The 19,041-nt window shown below is 46.9% G+C and overlaps 8 protein-coding genes across 8 annotated transcripts; 3 read left to right on the top strand and 5 right to left on the bottom strand.

Annotated features, from left to right (window-relative positions):
• Positions 1-250: 250 nt before the first annotated feature.
• Positions 251-2,278, top strand: BGW36DRAFT_423257 (uncharacterized protein; the record flags this gene model as incomplete). The annotated part of the gene is made up of 1 exon (XM_046219812.1): positions 251-2,278. The coding sequence occupies one exon, from the start codon at positions 251-253 to the stop codon at positions 2,276-2,278; it is 2,028 nt and encodes a 675-aa protein (XP_046076724.1).
• Positions 2,279-2,864: 586 nt separating this feature from the next.
• Positions 2,865-3,433, bottom strand: BGW36DRAFT_393957 (putative sorting nexin Snx3; the record flags this gene model as incomplete). Its single annotated transcript, XM_046217865.1, has 3 exons — positions 2,865-2,893; positions 2,967-3,288; positions 3,356-3,433. The coding sequence occupies 3 exons, from the start codon at positions 3,431-3,433 to the stop codon at positions 2,865-2,867; spliced, it is 429 nt and encodes a 142-aa protein (XP_046076723.1).
• A 728-nt stretch (positions 3,434-4,161) lies between these two features.
• On the bottom strand, positions 4,162-4,968 carry BGW36DRAFT_355112 (uncharacterized protein; the record flags this gene model as incomplete). Its single annotated transcript, XM_046213608.1, has 1 exon — positions 4,162-4,968. The coding sequence occupies one exon, from the start codon at positions 4,966-4,968 to the stop codon at positions 4,162-4,164; it is 807 nt and encodes a 268-aa protein (XP_046076722.1).
• Positions 4,969-7,778: 2,810 nt separating this feature from the next.
• On the bottom strand, positions 7,779-9,399 carry BGW36DRAFT_369791 (putative oxidoreductase). Its single transcript, XM_046215173.1, has 4 exons — positions 8,768-9,399; positions 8,606-8,704; positions 8,374-8,549; positions 7,779-8,292 (listed from the first exon to the last, which is right to left on the bottom strand). Exons 1-4 carry the CDS (start codon positions 9,086-9,088, stop codon positions 7,920-7,922), a joined length of 969 nt encoding a protein of 322 aa, XP_046076721.1. The 5' UTR covers positions 9,089-9,399; the 3' UTR covers positions 7,779-7,919.
• A 607-nt stretch (positions 9,400-10,006) lies between these two features.
• On the top strand, positions 10,007-12,307 carry BGW36DRAFT_423253 (WD40-repeat-containing domain protein; the record flags this gene model as incomplete). Its single annotated transcript, XM_046219811.1, has 6 exons — positions 10,007-10,232; positions 10,284-10,388; positions 10,444-10,796; positions 10,859-11,215; positions 11,267-12,032; positions 12,090-12,307. 6 exons carry the CDS (start codon positions 10,007-10,009, stop codon positions 12,305-12,307), a joined length of 2,025 nt encoding a protein of 674 aa, XP_046076720.1.
• A 470-nt stretch (positions 12,308-12,777) lies between these two features.
• On the bottom strand, positions 12,778-13,327 carry BGW36DRAFT_423252 (uncharacterized protein; the record flags this gene model as incomplete). The annotated part of the gene is made up of 6 exons (XM_046219810.1): positions 12,778-12,812; positions 12,908-12,935; positions 12,997-13,016; positions 13,073-13,111; positions 13,174-13,219; positions 13,289-13,327. 6 exons carry the CDS (start codon positions 13,325-13,327, stop codon positions 12,778-12,780), a joined length of 207 nt encoding a protein of 68 aa, XP_046076719.1.
• A 1,074-nt stretch (positions 13,328-14,401) lies between these two features.
• On the top strand, positions 14,402-16,158 carry BGW36DRAFT_90379 (uncharacterized protein). Its single transcript, XM_046222692.1, has 3 exons — positions 14,402-14,943; positions 15,000-15,610; positions 15,676-16,158. Exons 1-3 carry the CDS (start codon positions 14,513-14,515, stop codon positions 15,792-15,794), a joined length of 1,161 nt encoding a protein of 386 aa, XP_046076718.1. The 5' UTR covers positions 14,402-14,512; the 3' UTR covers positions 15,795-16,158.
• Positions 16,159-16,432: 274 nt separating this feature from the next.
• Positions 16,433-17,635, bottom strand: BGW36DRAFT_444131 (glycosyl hydrolases family 31-domain-containing protein; the record flags this gene model as incomplete). The annotated part of the gene is made up of 2 exons (XM_046221634.1): positions 16,433-17,326; positions 17,387-17,635. The coding sequence occupies 2 exons, from the start codon at positions 17,633-17,635 to the stop codon at positions 16,451-16,453; spliced, it is 1,125 nt and encodes a 374-aa protein (XP_046076717.1). The 3' UTR covers positions 16,433-16,450.
• Between the last annotated feature and the right edge of the window lie 1,406 nt (positions 17,636-19,041).

The raw sequence follows: 19,041 nt of genomic DNA, 5'->3' as shown, positions 1-19,041 counted from the left end.
CCGACCGCCACGGCCACGCAAAGTTCCCTATCCGTCAACAGCATCTAAACACCCTCCCCGCCATATTGACGGGGTTCTTGCTGTTGCCTGTCACGAGAAGAATCGTAATTGGCATTTGTGCTTGAAAGATATGATTTTGTTTTTCCCTCGCCTTGCCTCCGTCGCTAAGCTCAGCACGCATTCCGATGGCCACCCTGCCTCTAGATCCGATCCCAGCGATCCCAAATCAACACCATAATCCCAAACAATAATGACCAAACCTGGAGGCGGCTCTTCTTCCTCTCCTCCAGATGAATCTTCCTTCAGCCAAACTCGTGATATGCCTTCGCAGCTTCCAGGCCTGCGTATTGCTCCGTTACGCCAGCCGGTCACCCGCATCTTGAATTCGCCAATACCCAGCAAGTCTGAAATCACCACTGGCACTCCATCCACGACAGCCACAACGGCAGCCTTGACTACGACATCTGGTGGAACTAGTCTTCCGGAAAGGCTGCCTACGTTAGAAGAATTCCTGAACGCTGCTCGCACGACAGATGCTGATCTCGGCCCTTTCAATGTCGATTCGAATATCCCTCCTCCGCCGAAAACAATCCTTCCTGCGTTCATCAACCTGCAAGCAGTAGAGAAACTACCGTATGTGTTTGACCAAAATGGCCTGGCTAAACGCCGACGTCTCGATGTATCTGGGGATCACTTTGCTAGCGAACACCTTCAGCTCCCTGTTCCACAGACACAGCAGAACGACAAGAAGCTGCGACCTTTTGGTCCATATGCTATTTTAAATGGGCTTAACGAGCCACCGCCAAATGCTGCTCTGTTTCCGCCCATTGAACCTGGGTCTTTGCCGCCTATGTTGTCCAGACCTGCTGCAAATGAGTCCGAATCGATGCCGCCGGAGAGACAACTGGAGAAACAATCAGACAAACGAGAGTTGAGATTGGAGGAGATTCTCGATTCGAACAGGTTGGACGAACCAGTCGATGAATTGAATCCAGCTACTGGCCAGAAAGGCGATCCTGGCGAACCGTCCACCACACTAGACGCACCTCAAGCGAAGTCTGGCGAACCTAATGATCCCATGTCACCTAAGACTCGAGGCCGCTCGCGTAAGAATCTTCGCAGATGGACCGAACAAGAGACGACAGATTTGCTGAAAGGTGTTGTGAAATGCGGTATCGGCAATTGGACAGCAATATTGCAACAGCCAGAATTGAACTTTAACAAGCGCACCGCCTCCAATCTCAAGGACCGGTTTCGGGTCTGCTGTCCTTGGGCATACGGGGCAGCTGATCCTAACGAAGCAACGAGGCAAATCCAAGATACTCTAGCTAATGCATTGATAAATGCCGAATCGCTTTCTTCAGGAGCTGGTGGAAAGATCCTCCTTCCTGACCCACGCCCAAAAGATAACGCACCCGTCGACCCTGTTGAATCATCTGCATCTAAACTAAACGAACCGTCGCCAACAACTAGACCAAAACAATCGCTTTCAGTATCAAAGTCTCCTCTATCCCAGTCGCACAAATCCAAGTCCACTTTGTCGTCTTTAGGTATCCCAGAACCGTATTTCACTATCAAATCAAAACGCCGCTCACGCCGTCCCTTTACTTCTGTCGAAGATGAAGCATTACTCAAAGGTTATGCGGTCCATGGCTTTCAATGGACACTGATCCAGCAGGACAAACATCTTAACCTCTCACATCGGAAAGCGACAGATTTGCGGGACAGATTTCGAACAAAATTCCCCAGTGCGTACCGCGAGGGTGGTAGTGTCAGTGGGAAGAGTATTGAAGCATGGCAACCTCTGTCTGTAGACTCAAAATCTCCCTCAAATATGACTCCACCGGCCTTGTCTGCATCGCACCGGAAACGACCGCCAGCATCAGCAACATCGTCGTCGTCGTCGTCGTCATCGGCATCATCAATGCCGCCGCCACCACGATCCAAATCTGCCCCCGAAAAGAGACGTGAAGCATCGGCTTCATCTGTGACTGAGTCAATGTCTCATTCCAACTCGCTTCTACCGCCGTTGCCGCTGAGTCAACCAGGCATGCTGATGGATGCTAATGGTACCGCAGGGAGTAATAATAGTAGCAGTACAGGAGGAAGCCTTTCGTTTTCCATGGATGATACTGCTATAGGAGCATCGTCGTCTGTATTAAGCACAAATCCAGGAACAAGTACAGGGAATAGAAGTAATGGTAACAACCCTACTGCTTCTGTGACTACATGGGTGGATAACACATTACCGCCGTTGAATTGGGATGATCTAACGTAATTTATGAACTTGCTTAAACTAACTCATGAGGGTTCTATTTTTCAATACATATTTACATTAATATTAGCTTTGATTACGCCGCGATCAGCACAATAAAAGATAACTATGTCGTCAATACATTATATTCATCCAATATAAGTCAACATTATTACTATTGAAGACGAAATAACACATTGATTCAAATTCTCATGGGTACTTAGTTATTCACTACTTTTTAAGGGGACAGACTGGCATATTTCGAACAAACAAAGTCGTCAACTTTCATATTGTTCAATACTCAAATGTTGCAATAATAATGAGGGATTCGCTGAATATGCACTGACAAGAAGAGGAAACATAGCCCAAAAACGTGGTCAAACAGACTGACCAATTAACATGACAGTGAAATGGAAAAGGACCAAACCAACATAGCTGTTTGAACGGATATTAGGCAAATAAAGACAGGCGCCACACCAGCATATAAAATAGAGAGGGGGAGGGAGGAGATAGAAAGCGACAAACGCCGGCGGAATGAAAGTAAAGTTCCCAGAAAGCAAACGGCTCGGGTTGCCAGTTTGTTTCTTGAAGAGGGACGAGTAAATCAAATCTACCATGCGTTTCGGTCCCAATTCGGGTCTATTGAACGGCGAGTCAGCATCCTGACAGTATATTTCTCCCTTTTACCAACGCAATGAGAAGAAAAACTTACCCTGAATAAAACTCGCAAGCACTTTACTCCCCGTCTGCAACAACGGATGTCCCGCCACAATCTGCAGAAACCGCTGCAATCCTTCCCTCCGATGCTCAATCACATCATCACTAAACCGATTTGTGAAAACCTTCCCTGGCAGCGGCGGAATGGTCACACGCGATGACTCGCGCTCGAGTATGTCGCGGAAGTATTCAAAGTCAGAGTATCGGCGGCGCACAACTGAATGCTTGAGTTTGAAGGCTGGGATGTTGGTTCGACACACAATTTCGTAGGATGTGTACATCGAGCGCGATGTGCCGTGGGTTTGGGGGTTGCGGACCTGATGCATCAGTTAATACGTATACAGAATCTAAGAAGAAAATAGGAATGAGGGGGGTGTTATGTACCTCGATTTCAAGGAAGTTCTCCGGGGGGCCGTAGATTTCCTCGAACGTCTGAGAGCGAGCGTCCGGGATGGACTGCATTTTGTGCTTCTCTTATACCCTTCCTTGCTGAAGCTTATGAGTGGGAGATCTAAGTGACGAAATGAGGAGTACTTGTTGACGGGTCGTGAGCGCGGAGTGCAAGCGGTGGGATTATATCATTCGAGACAAAGTGACGCCAGACGTTCTTCGGCAGGCTGCAGTCGCTGGATTGTAGGTCCCGGAGAGTCAATTCGTCAGAACGCAGAGCTGGCCACTGGTCGTGCGACAGTTGATGGTGCTGTTGCAGCATGAGTGATGACAGGCAGTCTGATCCTTGTCATGGCGGGGCACAGCCACTCGCACGGACCAGTGCGTGTTTTATTGCGGAACTCGGTTGATCCGCGCCGAAGTATATATTGCCTATATACATACCTCCTCGGCATATTCGGTGAAATACATATTGATATACGTTATAGGATAAAGAAAAAAGTCAAGTCACCTTTTGCAGCAGTGTACGCTTTGCTTGATTTATTCCTGGTTGTTAGAAGGCTAGCCTATAAAGAATCGGGACTGAAAGATATTCGAAAGAGAGTCTCTTTCTAACGACTTGTCTATCGTGTATATACATTACATATTATATCTTCAAAAGTTCAAAGTGAACATCGAAATGTAACATCCCGTGTCTCCTTAAAAGAAAAATCCAAGGGTATTGAAGCCATGGTCAGCAACGTCATGCCTTATCGTAGAGAAAACGCTAATGCGGAAGGAAGAGAATACCATTGCGGCATTTACAGGTTGGCAGCAACAGTGTCGACAATGGTGCCGACGGGGACACCGAGAGCAGGGAGACCCAGACCGGAGAGCAGACCGGCAACGACAGGCGACAGAGAGACAAGGAGGAACTGGCCACCGTGCTCAACAGTGACAAGGAGACCGTCAACGCCGTGGCCGACCTTGGTGAGAAGCTCACCGACAGAGCTGGCTGAGGCAATGACGGAGCCGACAATTGCACCAACTGGAGGGAGGCCGAGACCGCTGACGAGAGCAGTGAGTTCGGGAGAGAGCTGGAGGAGCAGAGTGGTGGTCTCAGGGCCGGCGATAGTAAGGGCACCGTCAATGTGCTTGCCAAGGTCGGTCAAGAGCTGACCGGTACCTTCGGCACGCTTAACGTGGTCACCAAGAGTAGTGACGATGGTGCCGACAGGAACGGCAAGAGGAGGAAGAAGAAGACCACCGACGAGGGCAGCAACAGAAGGAGCAAGTTCGATGAGGAGAGCGCTGCCGTCCTGACCAGTGACGACAAGGATATTCTTGACCTCAGGGCTGATGTCCTTCAAGAGGTCACCAACGTTGGCGGCAGTCTTAACGACAGAGCCGAGAGGAACGCCGACGCTGGGAAGGCCGAGGCCGGAAACGAGTGCAGCAACCTCAGGGGAGAGCTCAACGAGGAGCTCCTTGGCATCGGTGCCAGTGACAGTCAGGGTCTTCTGGACCTCAGGGCCGAGATCAGAGACGATTTGGCCACTGTTAGGAGGGCTGGCAGGGAGAGCAAGGGCAGAGCCAGCGAGGAGGGCGAGAGCGTAGATGAACTTCATTTTGATATGATTGTTGTCTGATAGACGAGGTTGTAAAAGAGTGTCGGGAGAACGGGTCTCGTGGGATTAAGTGTAAATAGGAAGAAAGAGTGACTGCTGTGAGAGAAGGAAAGAACAATCAACGCATGGTAGTTGTGCTCTATTATATAGGGTCACCTCTGGCACAATACACCAGGACACGACCAGTACGGAGCTTCTCCCTCCCGTATGCGGCGGGCACATTTGCGAGATTGTAGAGGGGCGCTTTTGTCCAAACTGCTAGCTAAAGCATTTAGCTTGATGAGCTGGATCCGCCCAATATTACTTGGAAGGGTTTTAAGCGCTCTGCACCGTGGACGAGAGCGGAAATTTGAAGCCTCACGCCAGATTGGGCAGTTCTTGGAGGCTGATCTGCGATGGCGACTCTAAATCAGCACGACTTTTTCATGCTGATCAAAGCGGGGCTGGCTAGTGCATTCAGTAGTTGATGGATTTATTCATGGCTAGCTGGATGCTGTCGGTGTTCAGCAGCGTGGTTGGATGACTGTAGAAGCTAAACCCGAAATACCTCGTGTTTACCATGACATCAACAATTTGAGTTCGATCAACAGGCGGTCGATAGCTGCTCGGGAAAAAACTGTGGCCCCAAAGGGCTGGAACCAGCAAAGGATCGACATGTCCAAGTCAAATTGTCAAAATCGTGGAAAGAAGCTCGCCACGATGAAGGCCCGCTCCACATGGCGTCAGGGGAAAAGCAAAAGCCATCCAGCCTCAAGTCTTCCGAAGTTCCTAGTCTCTCACCTTCCGGAGTCCCTAATGTGGGTAGCCTCACGATAAACCGCTGATCTTAATATAACCCGAAGTCCACACCACCACACCCCCAAGAATGAGCATTATATATTTACAGTCAAAAATGGTTAGCTAGTTTCCTTGTCTTCTTTGGTTGTGTAGCTTTAAAACAATAGAATCACATGAAAATATCGTGGTTATTACCGGCGATAAGGTCTTGTGTATTTTCCGAGCCTGGCACTTGCTGGATGATCTCGGCGTCTACTAGATCGAGATCAGATTTTCATATCGATAATATTCCGTCATTTCACTAGGATTAGGCGCCGGAACGTCACTGGTGAAAAGAAAAGAAAAGAAACAAGGCAGAATTGGCTACTAACCCACTAGCACGAGGTCAAAGCGAGCCGTGGTAATTTTGTAAATATCAAATCATAAAATAGCGCCATGATGGACACGCGCTGTTCAATTAGGGCATTATTTATGTAAATTTCTCAAGTATCGCCACTCACTAATACGGGCTGGTATCTGCCTCTCGCACGGAAGACTGTTCGACGGAGACTATTTCCGTAATAGTAATAAGAGGGTTGTTTTCGTTTAATGGAAATGATGAGCACGGCGGACGATCTCGGTCTATCTCGGTGGGCCGACGACGGCTTGGACGGTTCCTGTCGATGTCGATTAGACTATATCACTTAGTAGGGAGTGCAAGGCCAATGAAACACAATTCCCGGGGGGTATCGCAGGAGAACAATTCTGAATTTCTGGGGGGGATTCCCGCCGCATCAACCGCCGCATCAACCCTTTGCCTGATTAATTCGCATGGTTCAGCGGTGTCGTCGCCCAGAGAATCGCAGACACGGCGACTACATCACTTGAGAAATGAGAACTGGAGCTTGCACTACTCGCTCACGGGCGATATTCTGATATGCCGTTCGTGGAGACAAGAATATGCCCCGAAAAAGATACTTGTCTGAATTTTGTCCCTGAGCAAACTTGTCTCGAATTTCTTATTGACAATTTTCGTGTCAGTATTTCCACAAAAATACGAAGCTATGGACAATAACCGGAACATAAGCTTTATTTGACTAATTGATTGCCTCAAATCAAGAAGCAAAGCACGTTGGCTGGCTATATCTGTGTGTCTACACTACTACTCCATAGTTTTACTAGTTGCTTACGACTAGCAGTAGCGTAAACCCAGCATAACGAACCGTGGGCAACGCTTAGGAGAAGGGCCACAAAGTCCCAGGTTCCAAGAATGTGATTCGCTAGTTGATGTTCCCGCAGTCCCGATTGATGGATGCCCTGCTTTTCGTACTCTGTAGTGCGTACAGTTACACAAGTTTGAAATTTGAATTCATGGAAATTTATGCAAGGCGTCCCAGACACCCAACCGGAAAATAAAACCACATGAAAAGGAAAGCAAAAACGCCCGTGGTTTGGATATGCCCGTTAACGGACCGTGCTGTTGTGCATGATATGTTGTGTTTAAACTACCTCATTTGATATACATCTAAATGGTCTCCTCGAACCACGAAGGAAGAAAAAAGTTATTATCACCCATCATCTAATTATTAGAAGAGGCCAAGTGGGTGTTCATTTAAATAGTGCACTAACGATTTAAAGGCGTTCCAGTTAGCTAGCCAGTTTTGTATTCATCAGGGTAAATTCCGTATTATTTTGCTTAGACAACATGTTTGGCCGACTGAGAAGTCGCTAGTGACATACTTTTGGGTAGATTATTAATCGCTCCGTAGACTTTGGAATAGTAATGGGTTGCAACCGGGAAATACCGTGCGTGCTGTGTTATTAGGCCTGGTGACGTGCTAGTTAGCCATTTCATTCTTGATACTTGAATTTCGGACAAATGACTAACTATTGGTTGCTGCTGCATGAGAGACCAGGCTAAGCAGGACGTTAAAGATGAATGCTACCTTATAATTTCCATTGCTTTTCTGCTTATAACAATACGCACGTATGAAATTGGGTGATCACAATGGTTCTCCGAGGCGGCCGACGTTGATGGGATCCGTTCAATGAATGCATCTGTTCAGCAAAGCGTAGACCCTTGTTTATTGTATTCCTTTATATAAGTGAGTGAGAGAGTTTGGTGAACATATAGAAAAAGCTGACATATGTGCAACTAAAAGTTATAGACACTGCATTTATACGGATGAACCATATCAGATGATATCCCCTCGACTATCCTTGACTGCAAGCCAGAACTCTTCTGTCCCTTTGAGCATATTTTCTGGCAATGGCCCCTTCCGTATCATAGCAACAGTCCCATGGATTTGTTCAAGCCTGCTGGCGCCGAGCAATACTCCATCCTGATCACTCAGAGCTGAGTGATAGACGATCCATCGAATGGCAACCTCAACCGGCGTTAGGTTGTGGGATGTCGCTTCGGTATTGAACTTTTTCAGCGCAGCAATCAAAGTATCAGAGCCAAACATTTTCTGAAGTGCCTTGCCGAGTGGATTGTCATCCGCAAAACGAGTGCCTGCGACCTGATTCGACACTGTCTTGCCAGTCAGGAAGCCGGCAGCGAGAGCTCTTGTTTGCATTTGTTAGTATGTAATAACATTGCTTTTGATCTCTACTACTTAATCCTGCAAAGGTGAACAACTCTCTTACCGAAAGGCATTAAATGACATCCCATGAGCACGCAGAAGCGGCAGAAGCTTCGTTTCCATTCCACGAGTAGCGAGGTTATAATCTCCCTGATAGCAGCTTGGTTTCTGCCAACCCTTTTCGTTGCAAATACGAAGAATTTCTTCCAGCACGTCGACCGGAACGTTTGACACTCCCCACTGGGCATATAGTCAGCGTCGCCGAACTCATACAATCGAGAAATGACGAAACTTACGGCTTTGCATCGGCCTTGGGCTATTTGTTGATTGAAGGCCTCAATCTGTTCCTCCAGCGGAGTAGAAGGGTCTGCACGATGCGCATAGAGCACATTGACCTAAACATCATCCAATGTTAGTGAATGCCGGACTAGTTAAAAATACTTATAGGTCCTCCTTACTCCCTCGGGTCTTTGGAGTCGCTTCAGGCTCGCATTTATAGAAGCCTCGACAGCTTCGCGTGTGAGGTCTCCGCTGCCGTCAGTCTGTGCATCGGTGTAGACCTTGGTGTCGACCGTGAAATGTCCACTGAGCGTCTTGGTTTCGCCGATGAGCTGCTCCGACCTTCCTGGACTTTTAGGTGGGTACCGGGCGCCTGAATCCAAACGCTGAATTCCCATTTCTTGAAGCGCTTCGAGAACAGCATTGACTGATTCGGGGTCCTGGAACTCGGTCTTATCCATACCGAATGTCGCCGTTCCGAATATAAGTTGTGGCGCCATTTCAGATTCCTTACTTGTTTTACTTTCCTATATTTGAATTTTGCTTTTCGTTGACTAGCTAGTTCGTTTTGTATATTCTTCTGACGACTTTCGTAGGACTTTTTGGTAGTTGACGGATGTAAGAAAATAGAAAGATTCTGCCCCACTGAATTGAGTAAACAAAGAATACATGAGAGCATCCAAAGGAAAGGCACCGTTTTAGCATCCAGCTTTATATCTAGCCTTAGAAATCATAATCGAGGATATTTCAAATCATTAGTAATAGCCGTTGAACGATGCCTAGACGTAGTATGGTATTAATTCTGTTGCTGGTCCTCTCATCACTCGGCTCCCGGAACCTCGTTCGAAATTATGCAGCCTTACAACAGAAAAATAGCCTGTCTCAAACATTATGTAAACACCCCCAATTACAGTAATAAGAAGAGCAACCAGGCAGGCATAAAATGTCTCAATTGAGGAATTCAAACATTTGAAGACTTCAATGTCGGCATAAAATACATATATATAAAAGAGGATAGTAATGCTTGGCTGCCTCAGGCCACTAATGGGACTTCTCTCCACTCCAAGATACGAGATCCAAGTAACACTGTGTGATGAATGAATATTCTCCAGGTTTCCCAAAAAATATAGAATAAACAAGATTTTAGCGATGAGCAATCGAATATTGACCAAGTCGAGGGTTAGCACCGGAAGTCCGGAGATAAGCTTGTACTATCGATAAGCAGCATGATTAAGCACACCGTCTCCGTCTCCGCATCGTCACTCGATCTCCACTCTTGCTCGTAACTGCCATTGTTCTCACTTATTTTTAACATTGCCTCGCTTGGTCAGAGCACATGTGTATGTGCTATTGACTTCAACCATTCTGCGCCATCAAATATACTACTATACCGTTGTCAACGCTGGCTGAATTTGACCATGCCTGACAGCAGTTCCCCGCCTGCACACCGGGCCGGCTCACAAACGCCTACCGCTGATCACTCAGACGACAATTTCCAGCTCGCCCACGAGTGGCCTGACGATGACGACGATGACATGGAATTCGAGCCAGAGTCTGAGGCCACCGACAATATAGAATACATCGACGATGATGAAGACTCGGACGACAGCGAAGATGGTGTAGCGCAGGCGACCGGCTTGTTCCGTAGGTCGTGAGAGGATCTTGCTATACCTACCGCTAATACATTATGAACAGGCGACTCGGATGGAAACATTCAGATAGAGCTCACTATGGGTTCTTTGGGTGAGGAAAATGAACAGGGTGAAGAGGAAGAAGATGGCCCGTACAGAACAACGAGAAGTACGTTCGTGTCACAGTTCCGTCCACCAAAGCCAGTAGTGCTCACCATTAACAGTGTCTCCAGCCCAGATTCTTTCGCTTCTTAATGCCGGTGGCCTGCGACGTATACTTCAAACGCACGGTTTGCTTGGAGGCGGCATCATCGCCGACGATGATGGTGATGGGTACCCTTATGGTGGTTACAGATCCCGCAGACGACGAGCAAACCGGGGGCCAGGTCACGCATTTCCAAAGGTACCGAGTGAGAACGGAAGAGCGTTGATGAATTCTGGCTTTTATGGAAACAATCTCAATTATGTAGACGAACAGAAAAAGCGCAAGAAGAGGTTAGCTACCCAGCTGATGTGGCGTGAGCTTGGTATTGGGTCAATCAGCGATCAGAAGCGGAATGTGCGGACAGTCTTCCAGGTAAGAGATACATTTGATAATCTAAGGTACGCGCAACTGACAAGAAATGTGTAAACCGGCAGGACTTAATTCCTGGAAGCACTGCTGACAAGATTATTCACTACGATACTCGATGTTATTCGGGCCAGTTCTCGGATGATGGAAACTTCTTCTTTTGCTGCGGCCAAGATTTCCGGGTACGGATGTATGATACATCGAATCCATACGATTGGAAGTACTACAAGAAAGTTCGCTATCACGGCGTCGGACAATGGACGATTACCGACGCAACTTTGAGCCCTGATAATAGATACCTAGCCTACAGCTCAATTCATCATGAAGTCTCCTTGGCCCCAACGGATCCTTACGACACTTCAGATCCAATGTCTCTTGACTTTTCCAACACAAGGCAAGGGCGGGGAGGGCACCGTCATTGGGGTGTATGTATCGGCCAGTTCTATCTTCTGATCGCTGCTGACTAAATTTATTAGATTTGGTCTCTGCGTTTCTCAGGTGACGGCAGAGAAATTGTTGCAGGTACTTCGGACCGTTCGGTCATTGTCTATGACCTTGAGACACGGCAATCGATACTGCGGCTACGTAACCATGAAGACGATGTTAATGCCGTTTGCTATGGTGATACATCATCACCACACATTCTCTACTCAGGCTCCGATGACACCACAATTCGAGTGTGGGATCGACGGTCTATGAACGATAGTCGTGAGGCTGGTGCTTTCGTGGGACATACAGAAGGTCTCACTTATGTCGATAGCAAAGGCGACGGACGGTACGTGCTCTCAAATGGGAAAGACCAGGTGATGAAACTGTGGGACTTGCGAAAAATGGTGACTACGGAGCAACTTGACAAGATCAACATTAATCACTATACTACTGGCTTTGACTATCGGTATATGGCGTACTCGGATGAAGACTATACACCGCATCCCCATGACTGCTCTGTAGTAACTTTCCGAGGTCACCGAGTGCTGAAGACTTTGATCCGTTGCCACTTTTCGCCTCCGTCAAGCACCAACTCCCGATATGTATATTCTGGTAGTGAAGATGGCAAGGTATATGTCTACAACATGGATGCCACCTTGGCAGCTGTCATCGATGTTGGAAGTGTGACCTACCAGTCGAGGCCACAAGATCGAGACTTGTTTGCTACTGAGTACGAGATGAGGAGTGGGGAGTATGCTTGGAGGACGTGTGTTCGGGATGCAAGCTGGCACCCTTCAGCGCCTGTTTTAGCTGGTAAGTGTACTATCTAGTCCAGAATTCGTTTACGATTCGCTAATGGAATCATTGTAGCTACTTCCTGGAACGGCTGGGGGATGGCTACTGGAACGTGTACAGTACATTCATGGAATGACTCAGCAAAGGAAGACGAAGGGGAGCCAGCCCTGGGTTTGAGCTACGATGAAGAGCTTGAGTATCATGACGAGTACAATGACTTCCGTGATGCTATACGCACCCGTGAACGCCACTCGCGGCAGCCGGTGCCTCCATACCAACCAGACGAATGGTAACAAATTTGAAATGTTTGCAACGTTATATGCGACCTTTTGTTTTTGTGCCTTTTACCGCCTAATATCCAATTTCAACAATTACGGCCATGACGAAATTACGCGACGGCCTTTGAATAGCCAGTATACTACCAGATTAGGGGTGGATGTAGTCGAGACAGAAGAAATATGGCGCCTCCTTGTTTTGAAAATGATGTTAAATATACAAAGGGTAAATAGAATTTGCCAATTGCTTAACAGAAAGAAGGGAACAATCAACTGGTATAAATTTCCCCACAACCGTACTCCTGATTATTCGTGAATAATTTGTGCATGTGCTTGATGTATTGCGCGAATATAGTTCCGCCGGACTGGAATAGCAAATCAATGGATTGTAATTATTCGTTGCTTTCTCAATTCTCTTTTGTTTCCATGTCGACGCCGGCGACAATGAGATATGCGACGCCGACTTGACGTGATTTGGGGGTTTTCGACTATCCGACGAGAACGTTGTTGACGGGGATATGGACTGTGATGTTGGTTAGTTATGCTTTGAGAAAACATGCCCTCTTTTTGCATAGAAGAGCCAGAGAAGCCTCCAGTATAGGGTAGTTGGCCACATACTCAATTTCACAAAGTACCCAATAGCTCCCTAATATCACCTAGTATTTAGCAACTGTGCGCTCGAGTGATGGTTCCAGGTAGTTACACACCATAACAACGAATCCAACACCTATTTGCCAACTAATTAGCACCTGCGTAACACTGTGTCAAGGCCGAGAGACTTACCAACAGCTTGGGAGATCTTGAGGAACTCGCGCTTGTCGGCTGTGAGAAACAAGTTAGACAAAGCAATTCGTCATGCCGGCAGGATAAGAAGGTCGACTAACGCTTGGTGCAACGGTTCACAAACATCATTCCATCTCGGACAAAGTCCTGGACAACAGTTAGACAATTATTCAAATGCGATGATCAGCGTAGCAGCTGGCGAATAAGTAATATTACCTTGGGAATGTCGGCGAGTTCTTGGAATGTGTCGGACATTGTGTACTTGGATGTATTGACCAGAGTCTTTCTCTCAGGGAATAGAAGCGAGAGGGAGCGACACTGAAAGACAGGTGGTTATAGAGGGCGAACGGTAAAGGAGACGAGTGATTGCGGAGGCGGCCCTTCCTTCCTTCCAGCTGGCCTCATCATGATAGATTTGTCCCGATGCGGACTAGCGCGGACTAGCATCTTGGCGGCTACGGAGAAATGTTGTGCAGCTCCGAGCTAAGCAGCGCGCGTCTGCTTCTCCGGCCGTTTGCGCGCCTACTATTGGTCGCTGTCCAGGCCGAGGCTCCACCGTGGCCTATCCTTGCTTGCGGCCACAAGCTTGCTTCACCTCTCTGCACGCTCTACTTGCTTGTCCAGGCTGTCTCTCTGCACATTGGAAGTCGACCCCGGTGAGTAGTTCTGCATCTACCCGCTCCTACCAGCGGAATCACGTGGTTCGAGCTCTTCACGGCGGTCTCGCTGTTCTGTTGCCGTACGTCTTTGCCATTCCCGTGAACGGTCTTACGTCAAGCCCTTCCAGGGACTTCTCAGAAAGAGAATCAACTTCCAGAAAACTCATTCTCGAACTCTACTAACCACCATCTAATTCCCAATTGCGTGCTTATAATTTCTCTTTTCTCTACTACAAGAAACCACTTCTTTCTTGACAGCCCTGCTGGTTTGTGGCAGACTGCTGCATCCTGTGAACTTCGTCTGATCGGACTCCTGTCAAACACAACAGAAGAAAACATAACCCGCACTTGCCATCAAGGGCAGTCGAGTTTCAAAAGAGTTTTATTCTCTGGTGCCCTGTTCATTTTCGGTGAAAGAAAAGAAGATAAAAGGAAAACTTGATTAGCTTCTCAGCTTGTACGTATCATTCATTCTTCTCATGTGTCGAGTTTCTTTCTGTTTTCCTGTCGCATGATGGATTTCTTTTCGCTCCACAAATCACTTTGGATAGGTTAAGGACAGATGAGTTTCCGCTTGCCAGGTCATGTTCCGTTTGTTGCGCTCCGTCCATACTAATGTACCTCGTTTGACAGACATGTACTACTCATTTTGATTCATCGAGCAAACAAGAAAGAAAAATTAAATCAGGCTTGTGCATAACAGAAAAGCAAACCAATCAATACCGGATTCTTTCTTCCCACTTTACGCTGAAACACACCTTTCTTTTAGCATACCACAACGATGGCTGAGGACGATAATTTTGATCTTGATATCTATGGAGATGGAGGCTACAATGGGCAGGAAGGCCCGGAGTTGATACTGGATGCCCCAGAAACTAACGGTCACGGAGGAGAGCACGGCCAATATGGTAATGATACCGCACCTGAAACCAATGGCCATCACGATGGAACACAACACGCTCAAGGTAATCAAGACTCTACTGGACAGAATCAGCCTACGCAGCAAGGTCAAAAACGAAAAGAAATGACTTCTTTCTCTTCTTCCGGTGATCGTCCGACGGACCCAGACGCTACTACTGCCCTTTTTGTCTCAGAGCTGTTTTGGTGGACTACTGATGATGACATCCGTGGCTGGGTCAATGAAGCTGGTGCCGAGGATGATTTGAAAGACATCACATTTAGTGAGCATAAAGTGAATGGAAAGAGCAAGAGGTTTGAGATGTCTTCTGCGATAGCGACTCCTAAACAACAAAACTGACAGAACATAGTCAAGCGTTTGTCGAATTCTCCAGTCTGCAGGCTGCTACCGCTGTTAAACACCTTATCGAGCACTACGCCAACACCGGTCAACCCGGTCGCAAACACACGGCCAACTACACCAGCCCGCACCAGAATCCCTTCCGTACCCTCCCTAAAGATGCGCCCGCCCGTAAAGACGACCGCAACAACAGACAATTCAATCAGATGGGTAACCAGAACATGAATTACGGTATGAACAATATGGGTGGTGGCGGCGGCGGTTTCCGTGGACGCGGGGGCTTCAACAACCGTGGTGGCATGGGCTACAATAATCGCAACTTCTCCGGTGGTATGGGCGGCGGCGGCTTCCAAGGTGGTGGTCCTATAGGCGGAGGAGGATTTCAAGCCCCAATGGGTGGCATGAATAACTATGGAGGGTTCAATAACCGCGGCGGTGGAAATATGATGGGCGGTGGCATGCGCGGCGGTCCGAATATGCGTGGTGGTCGCGGTGGTGCCGGCAACATGGGCGGAGGAGCACCTAATATGATGGGTATGGGGATGAATCCTATGGGAGGAATGGGTATGAATCCTGCCATGGCTGGTGGCATGAACCCTATGATGGGCAACATGGGCATGGGTGTGTCATCTACCCCTATAACGCACGCTTTCCCCGTTAGAAGATACATGCTAACTATTTCAAAGGCTTCCAAGGCGGAAACTTCAATCCTAACTTCGGTGGTGGCTTCCAGGGCAATCCTCAGATGGGAGGTGACCAGGGATCCTGGAACCCACATGGAGCAAAAAGGACAAGACAGGAGTAGAAATTGGCCAGCCTGTCTCATTTTCTCCTAATCCAAATATCTCCGTTTCTTCCCTCGTCTCTGAATTTTTGAGGCTTGAACTGCTCTGGCGTTATTTGTCCTTTTTTTATTTTTTATTTCAACGACTCGGTTTCGAAATAATTTAATGGTGCTATCAGTTTCAGTTTACAGTCAGTCATGGGAATGGATAAGGATCATGTAAAAATGGATTTGCTTGGCGGTGTTGGTATTTACCGTTTTTCTTCTTTGATATTTTTATATTGGGCTATGAAATTATTTTAGGATTTTCAACTTTTTTTACAATTTTCTTCATGACGTGTATATCAAGATAAAATTTAGTTACTCCCTTTAATCTTTGCTATTTAGCATGTTCTATCTCATCTTATATTATTTGGAAACGGTCCCTTAGCTATGATTGAATCCATGCCTGTGTGCTTTTTAAATTTCTTGATTTTGCAGATTCATGATACTGGCATTGGAATATTATCTGGTGGCCGTTACGTAATATACGTAGGTATGAAGGGTCAATTGATAGAATGAAATTCCAGTCCTATTTATAGAAAAACTCTTCGAAAGAATCGTTGATACAGTTTTGACTCCATATAATTAAGGCTCAGTTGGCGAGTGAAACCCTAGACCAGCGCTGATCAATTGTATCAATTGATATCGACAGTCCAAGGGGCGTTCGGTGGTTTCGTGAAATTGAATGCCACACCAGTATCATTCCCCAAAACCTTGGCAGAAATGACTTGGAGATTGGTGCTATAACCAAATGTGCCATTCACAACTAAATGGCCGTTGTCATAGCTAAAAGCGATGTCACTGCTAGTCGAATTCAAGCTCTTGTCATCATCCAGATAAAGAGAGCCAGTCGCTTGACCAGAGTTGTCTGGGGCAATAAATCGGCTGGGAATCCGGGTAGAGGTTCCCATGACGTGCGAAGTGCTGGGGAGTCCGGAGCACTCTCCGTGTAGGGATTGGAGCAAGGAGCACAGAAGTTGGCCGGCTGAAGTGGCAGAGTAAGCATGCTGCAGAAACAGTGCGAGGGGAAGATGTACCTCATTCATATCGATCCAAATGCCATCAACGCCAACACCAGACTCATCATCAAAGAAGGTGGTGATTTGGCCGCTCCAGAATGATTGAGAGTTTGGATGGAACCAGTCAACGTAACCAACAGGGCCTAGCCACATGCCTCCAACATAGACTTCCCCGGAGGAGTTTTTCATGAGCACGTCAGAGTCTATAGCGTTTTGCCAGGATGTACTGTCATTCAACGAAACTGGAGGGTCAACCATGAGAATGTACTGTTGCTGGTGATCATGAAGATACGTAACAAGCTCTTGCATCTTCTCCAATGGAAATCGATCTGGGTCCAAGTTCCATGTTCGTCGTAAATTCATATAATCGATATCAGTCCACATAGTTTCAAGCGGAATTCTGGCCGCCGAGTAATTATAAATTACCTCAGCCACTCTATAGACATCTCCCGTACCTGCATTGATGAAAGCCATACGTCCAGTAAGACTGCTCTATGGGCTGTATTCGTTAAAAACACATTTTAACTTCATTATGGATAGGAACTGGACAACCTTTCCAATGATTTCAGCGTACTGGCGGGAGACATCTGCAGGTTGAGGTCCAGATACGAAATAGAAACCAAGAACGCCACCATCGTTATTATACTCCAAATACTGGCCATCCGAGTCCTGATCGATCTTTATATCCATACCATTGCTATTCCATAGCAAAACTCCGTGTGCTTGACCATTTCTCATTTCAAGGTACACTGGATGACTCCCGTAAAGATTTTCATGATTAGGAAGGCCAGGGTTCCCCATATTCCACAATGTTCGTGTATTGTTCTTCGTCTCACATCGGAAACTATCCGAGTCTTCGCCCAATCCGTAGATATAAGGGTCACCGATCGAATGACATTTCGGTTGCACCGAGAAATAATAAAGTGAATATAGTGAATTTATCTTAAGCCTGATTAAAATGTTTACAAACGGGCATCAGCTTTATTTCCGCTTTCAATAGCCCCCAAATCTCACCATTTTAGTGTCTGGATGGATCATTATCATTTGACAAGCAAAGCCTAACGCATTCTAGCACATCTGTACTAGGATGATCAAAATAATCCAAATGATCCATCAATCATTATTCATTAATATATAAACATCAGGTTGAATAGTATTGACTAGCACTTTCCTTTTCCTTAAATATTGGCTCATAGAACCAGTAACCTAGTTCCAGGGATCCCATTCCTTATATAGCAATCTACCTAGAATGTGGTGCACCCCAGGAATGAGATCCTAGGATGCCGGATTGGCCTACGGCCCAGCTGGCTGTGTGGTATCGAATATATCGCCCTATGGGACATACAGCGTTAGAGAACAGTAATCAACAGCCCTCTATCTCATTAGGCTGTATAGAGGCGTCCTAATATCCCACTAGGCCCAGTATACGTAGGCATGAAGCAGTGAGTCCCAGGCCAAGTAAGAACAGACATAGACAGGAGACAGTAGCCCTATCGCTGCAAACAGGCAGCCAGACGTAAAACAGCCATCGGGATATTCAACACATCTGCAGCGATGGGGCTACTGCCTCCTGTCCATGTCTGTTCTTACGGGGCTTGGTACTATGCCTACTTCCTCTCGGCCCCGTCAGACATACAACGCCCTTCTTGGGGCCCAAACAGACTCGAGGCTATTGACTACTGCCCCTTGATGACGTATGGCCAATACGGCGATGTACCCAACGATATAGAACTAGCGAGATCCTAGGTCTATCGCATATCCTCATATATTAGGAAATGTATCGATAGTTAGTGAACATCCCTGATTTAAACCTGTCTTTAGGGGTAGGCTATTGGAATTAAGACTGCGATGGGCCTAAGTCACCAAGCTAGCCTTCCAGTTCAATGTATAACACTTTGGCATCTAAATATTCCGTGCCGGTCTACGAACGTGAGAGACGCTCTACATGTTTTACGAAGAGTAATACACCAATCCCGAAGGCGGTTGTTAGTACGATGATTTATTCACTGCTTCTACACATACGTTCAACTCATGAGATTTCTTCTCAGTAGAATTGTCAATTCTGTTTACGTTCACATCGGTTTATCAGATCTATCAATGCCAACTAGTATAGTCTTTCATTTTGGAACCATTTCATCCCTCTTGTCTGCACGTTGCTAAAAACATGGTTCTTTTAGCCTGCGTGCTGTTTTTCGTAAATGTCTTTG

This window comes from Talaromyces proteolyticus (genome assembly GCF_021365285.1).
Source record: "Talaromyces proteolyticus strain PMI_201 chromosome Unknown BGW36scaffold_2, whole genome shotgun sequence".
Classification (NCBI taxonomy): Eukaryota; Fungi; Ascomycota; class Eurotiomycetes; order Eurotiales; family Trichocomaceae; genus Talaromyces; species Talaromyces proteolyticus.
The sequence above is the reverse complement of the archived record's forward strand: the minus strand, read 5'-3'. Positions and strand labels throughout refer to the sequence as shown.

Excerpts from the sequence above, each read along its gene's own strand:
- BGW36DRAFT_369791 (XM_046215173.1), bottom strand. The coding sequence starts at position 9,088 with ATGGCGCCACAACTTATATTCGGAACGGCGACATTCGGTATGGATAAG. Across the intron at positions 8,705-8,767 it reads GACTCCAAAGACCCGAGGGA|GTCAATGTGCTCTATGCGCA; the intron begins GTAAGGAGGACC and ends GATGATGTTTAG. Across the intron at positions 8,550-8,605 it reads CCCAAGGCCGATGCAAAGCC|TGGGGAGTGTCAAACGTTCC; the intron begins GTAAGTTTCGTC and ends CTATATGCCCAG.
- BGW36DRAFT_90379 (XM_046222692.1), top strand. The coding sequence starts at position 14,513 with ATGGCTGAGGACGATAATTTTGATCTTGATATCTATGGAGATGGAGGC. Across the intron at positions 14,944-14,999 it reads GTGAATGGAAAGAGCAAGAG|TCAAGCGTTTGTCGAATTCT; the intron begins GTTTGAGATGTC and ends GACAGAACATAG. Across the intron at positions 15,611-15,675 it reads GATGGGCAACATGGGCATGG|GCTTCCAAGGCGGAAACTTC; the intron begins GTGTGTCATCTA and ends ACTATTTCAAAG.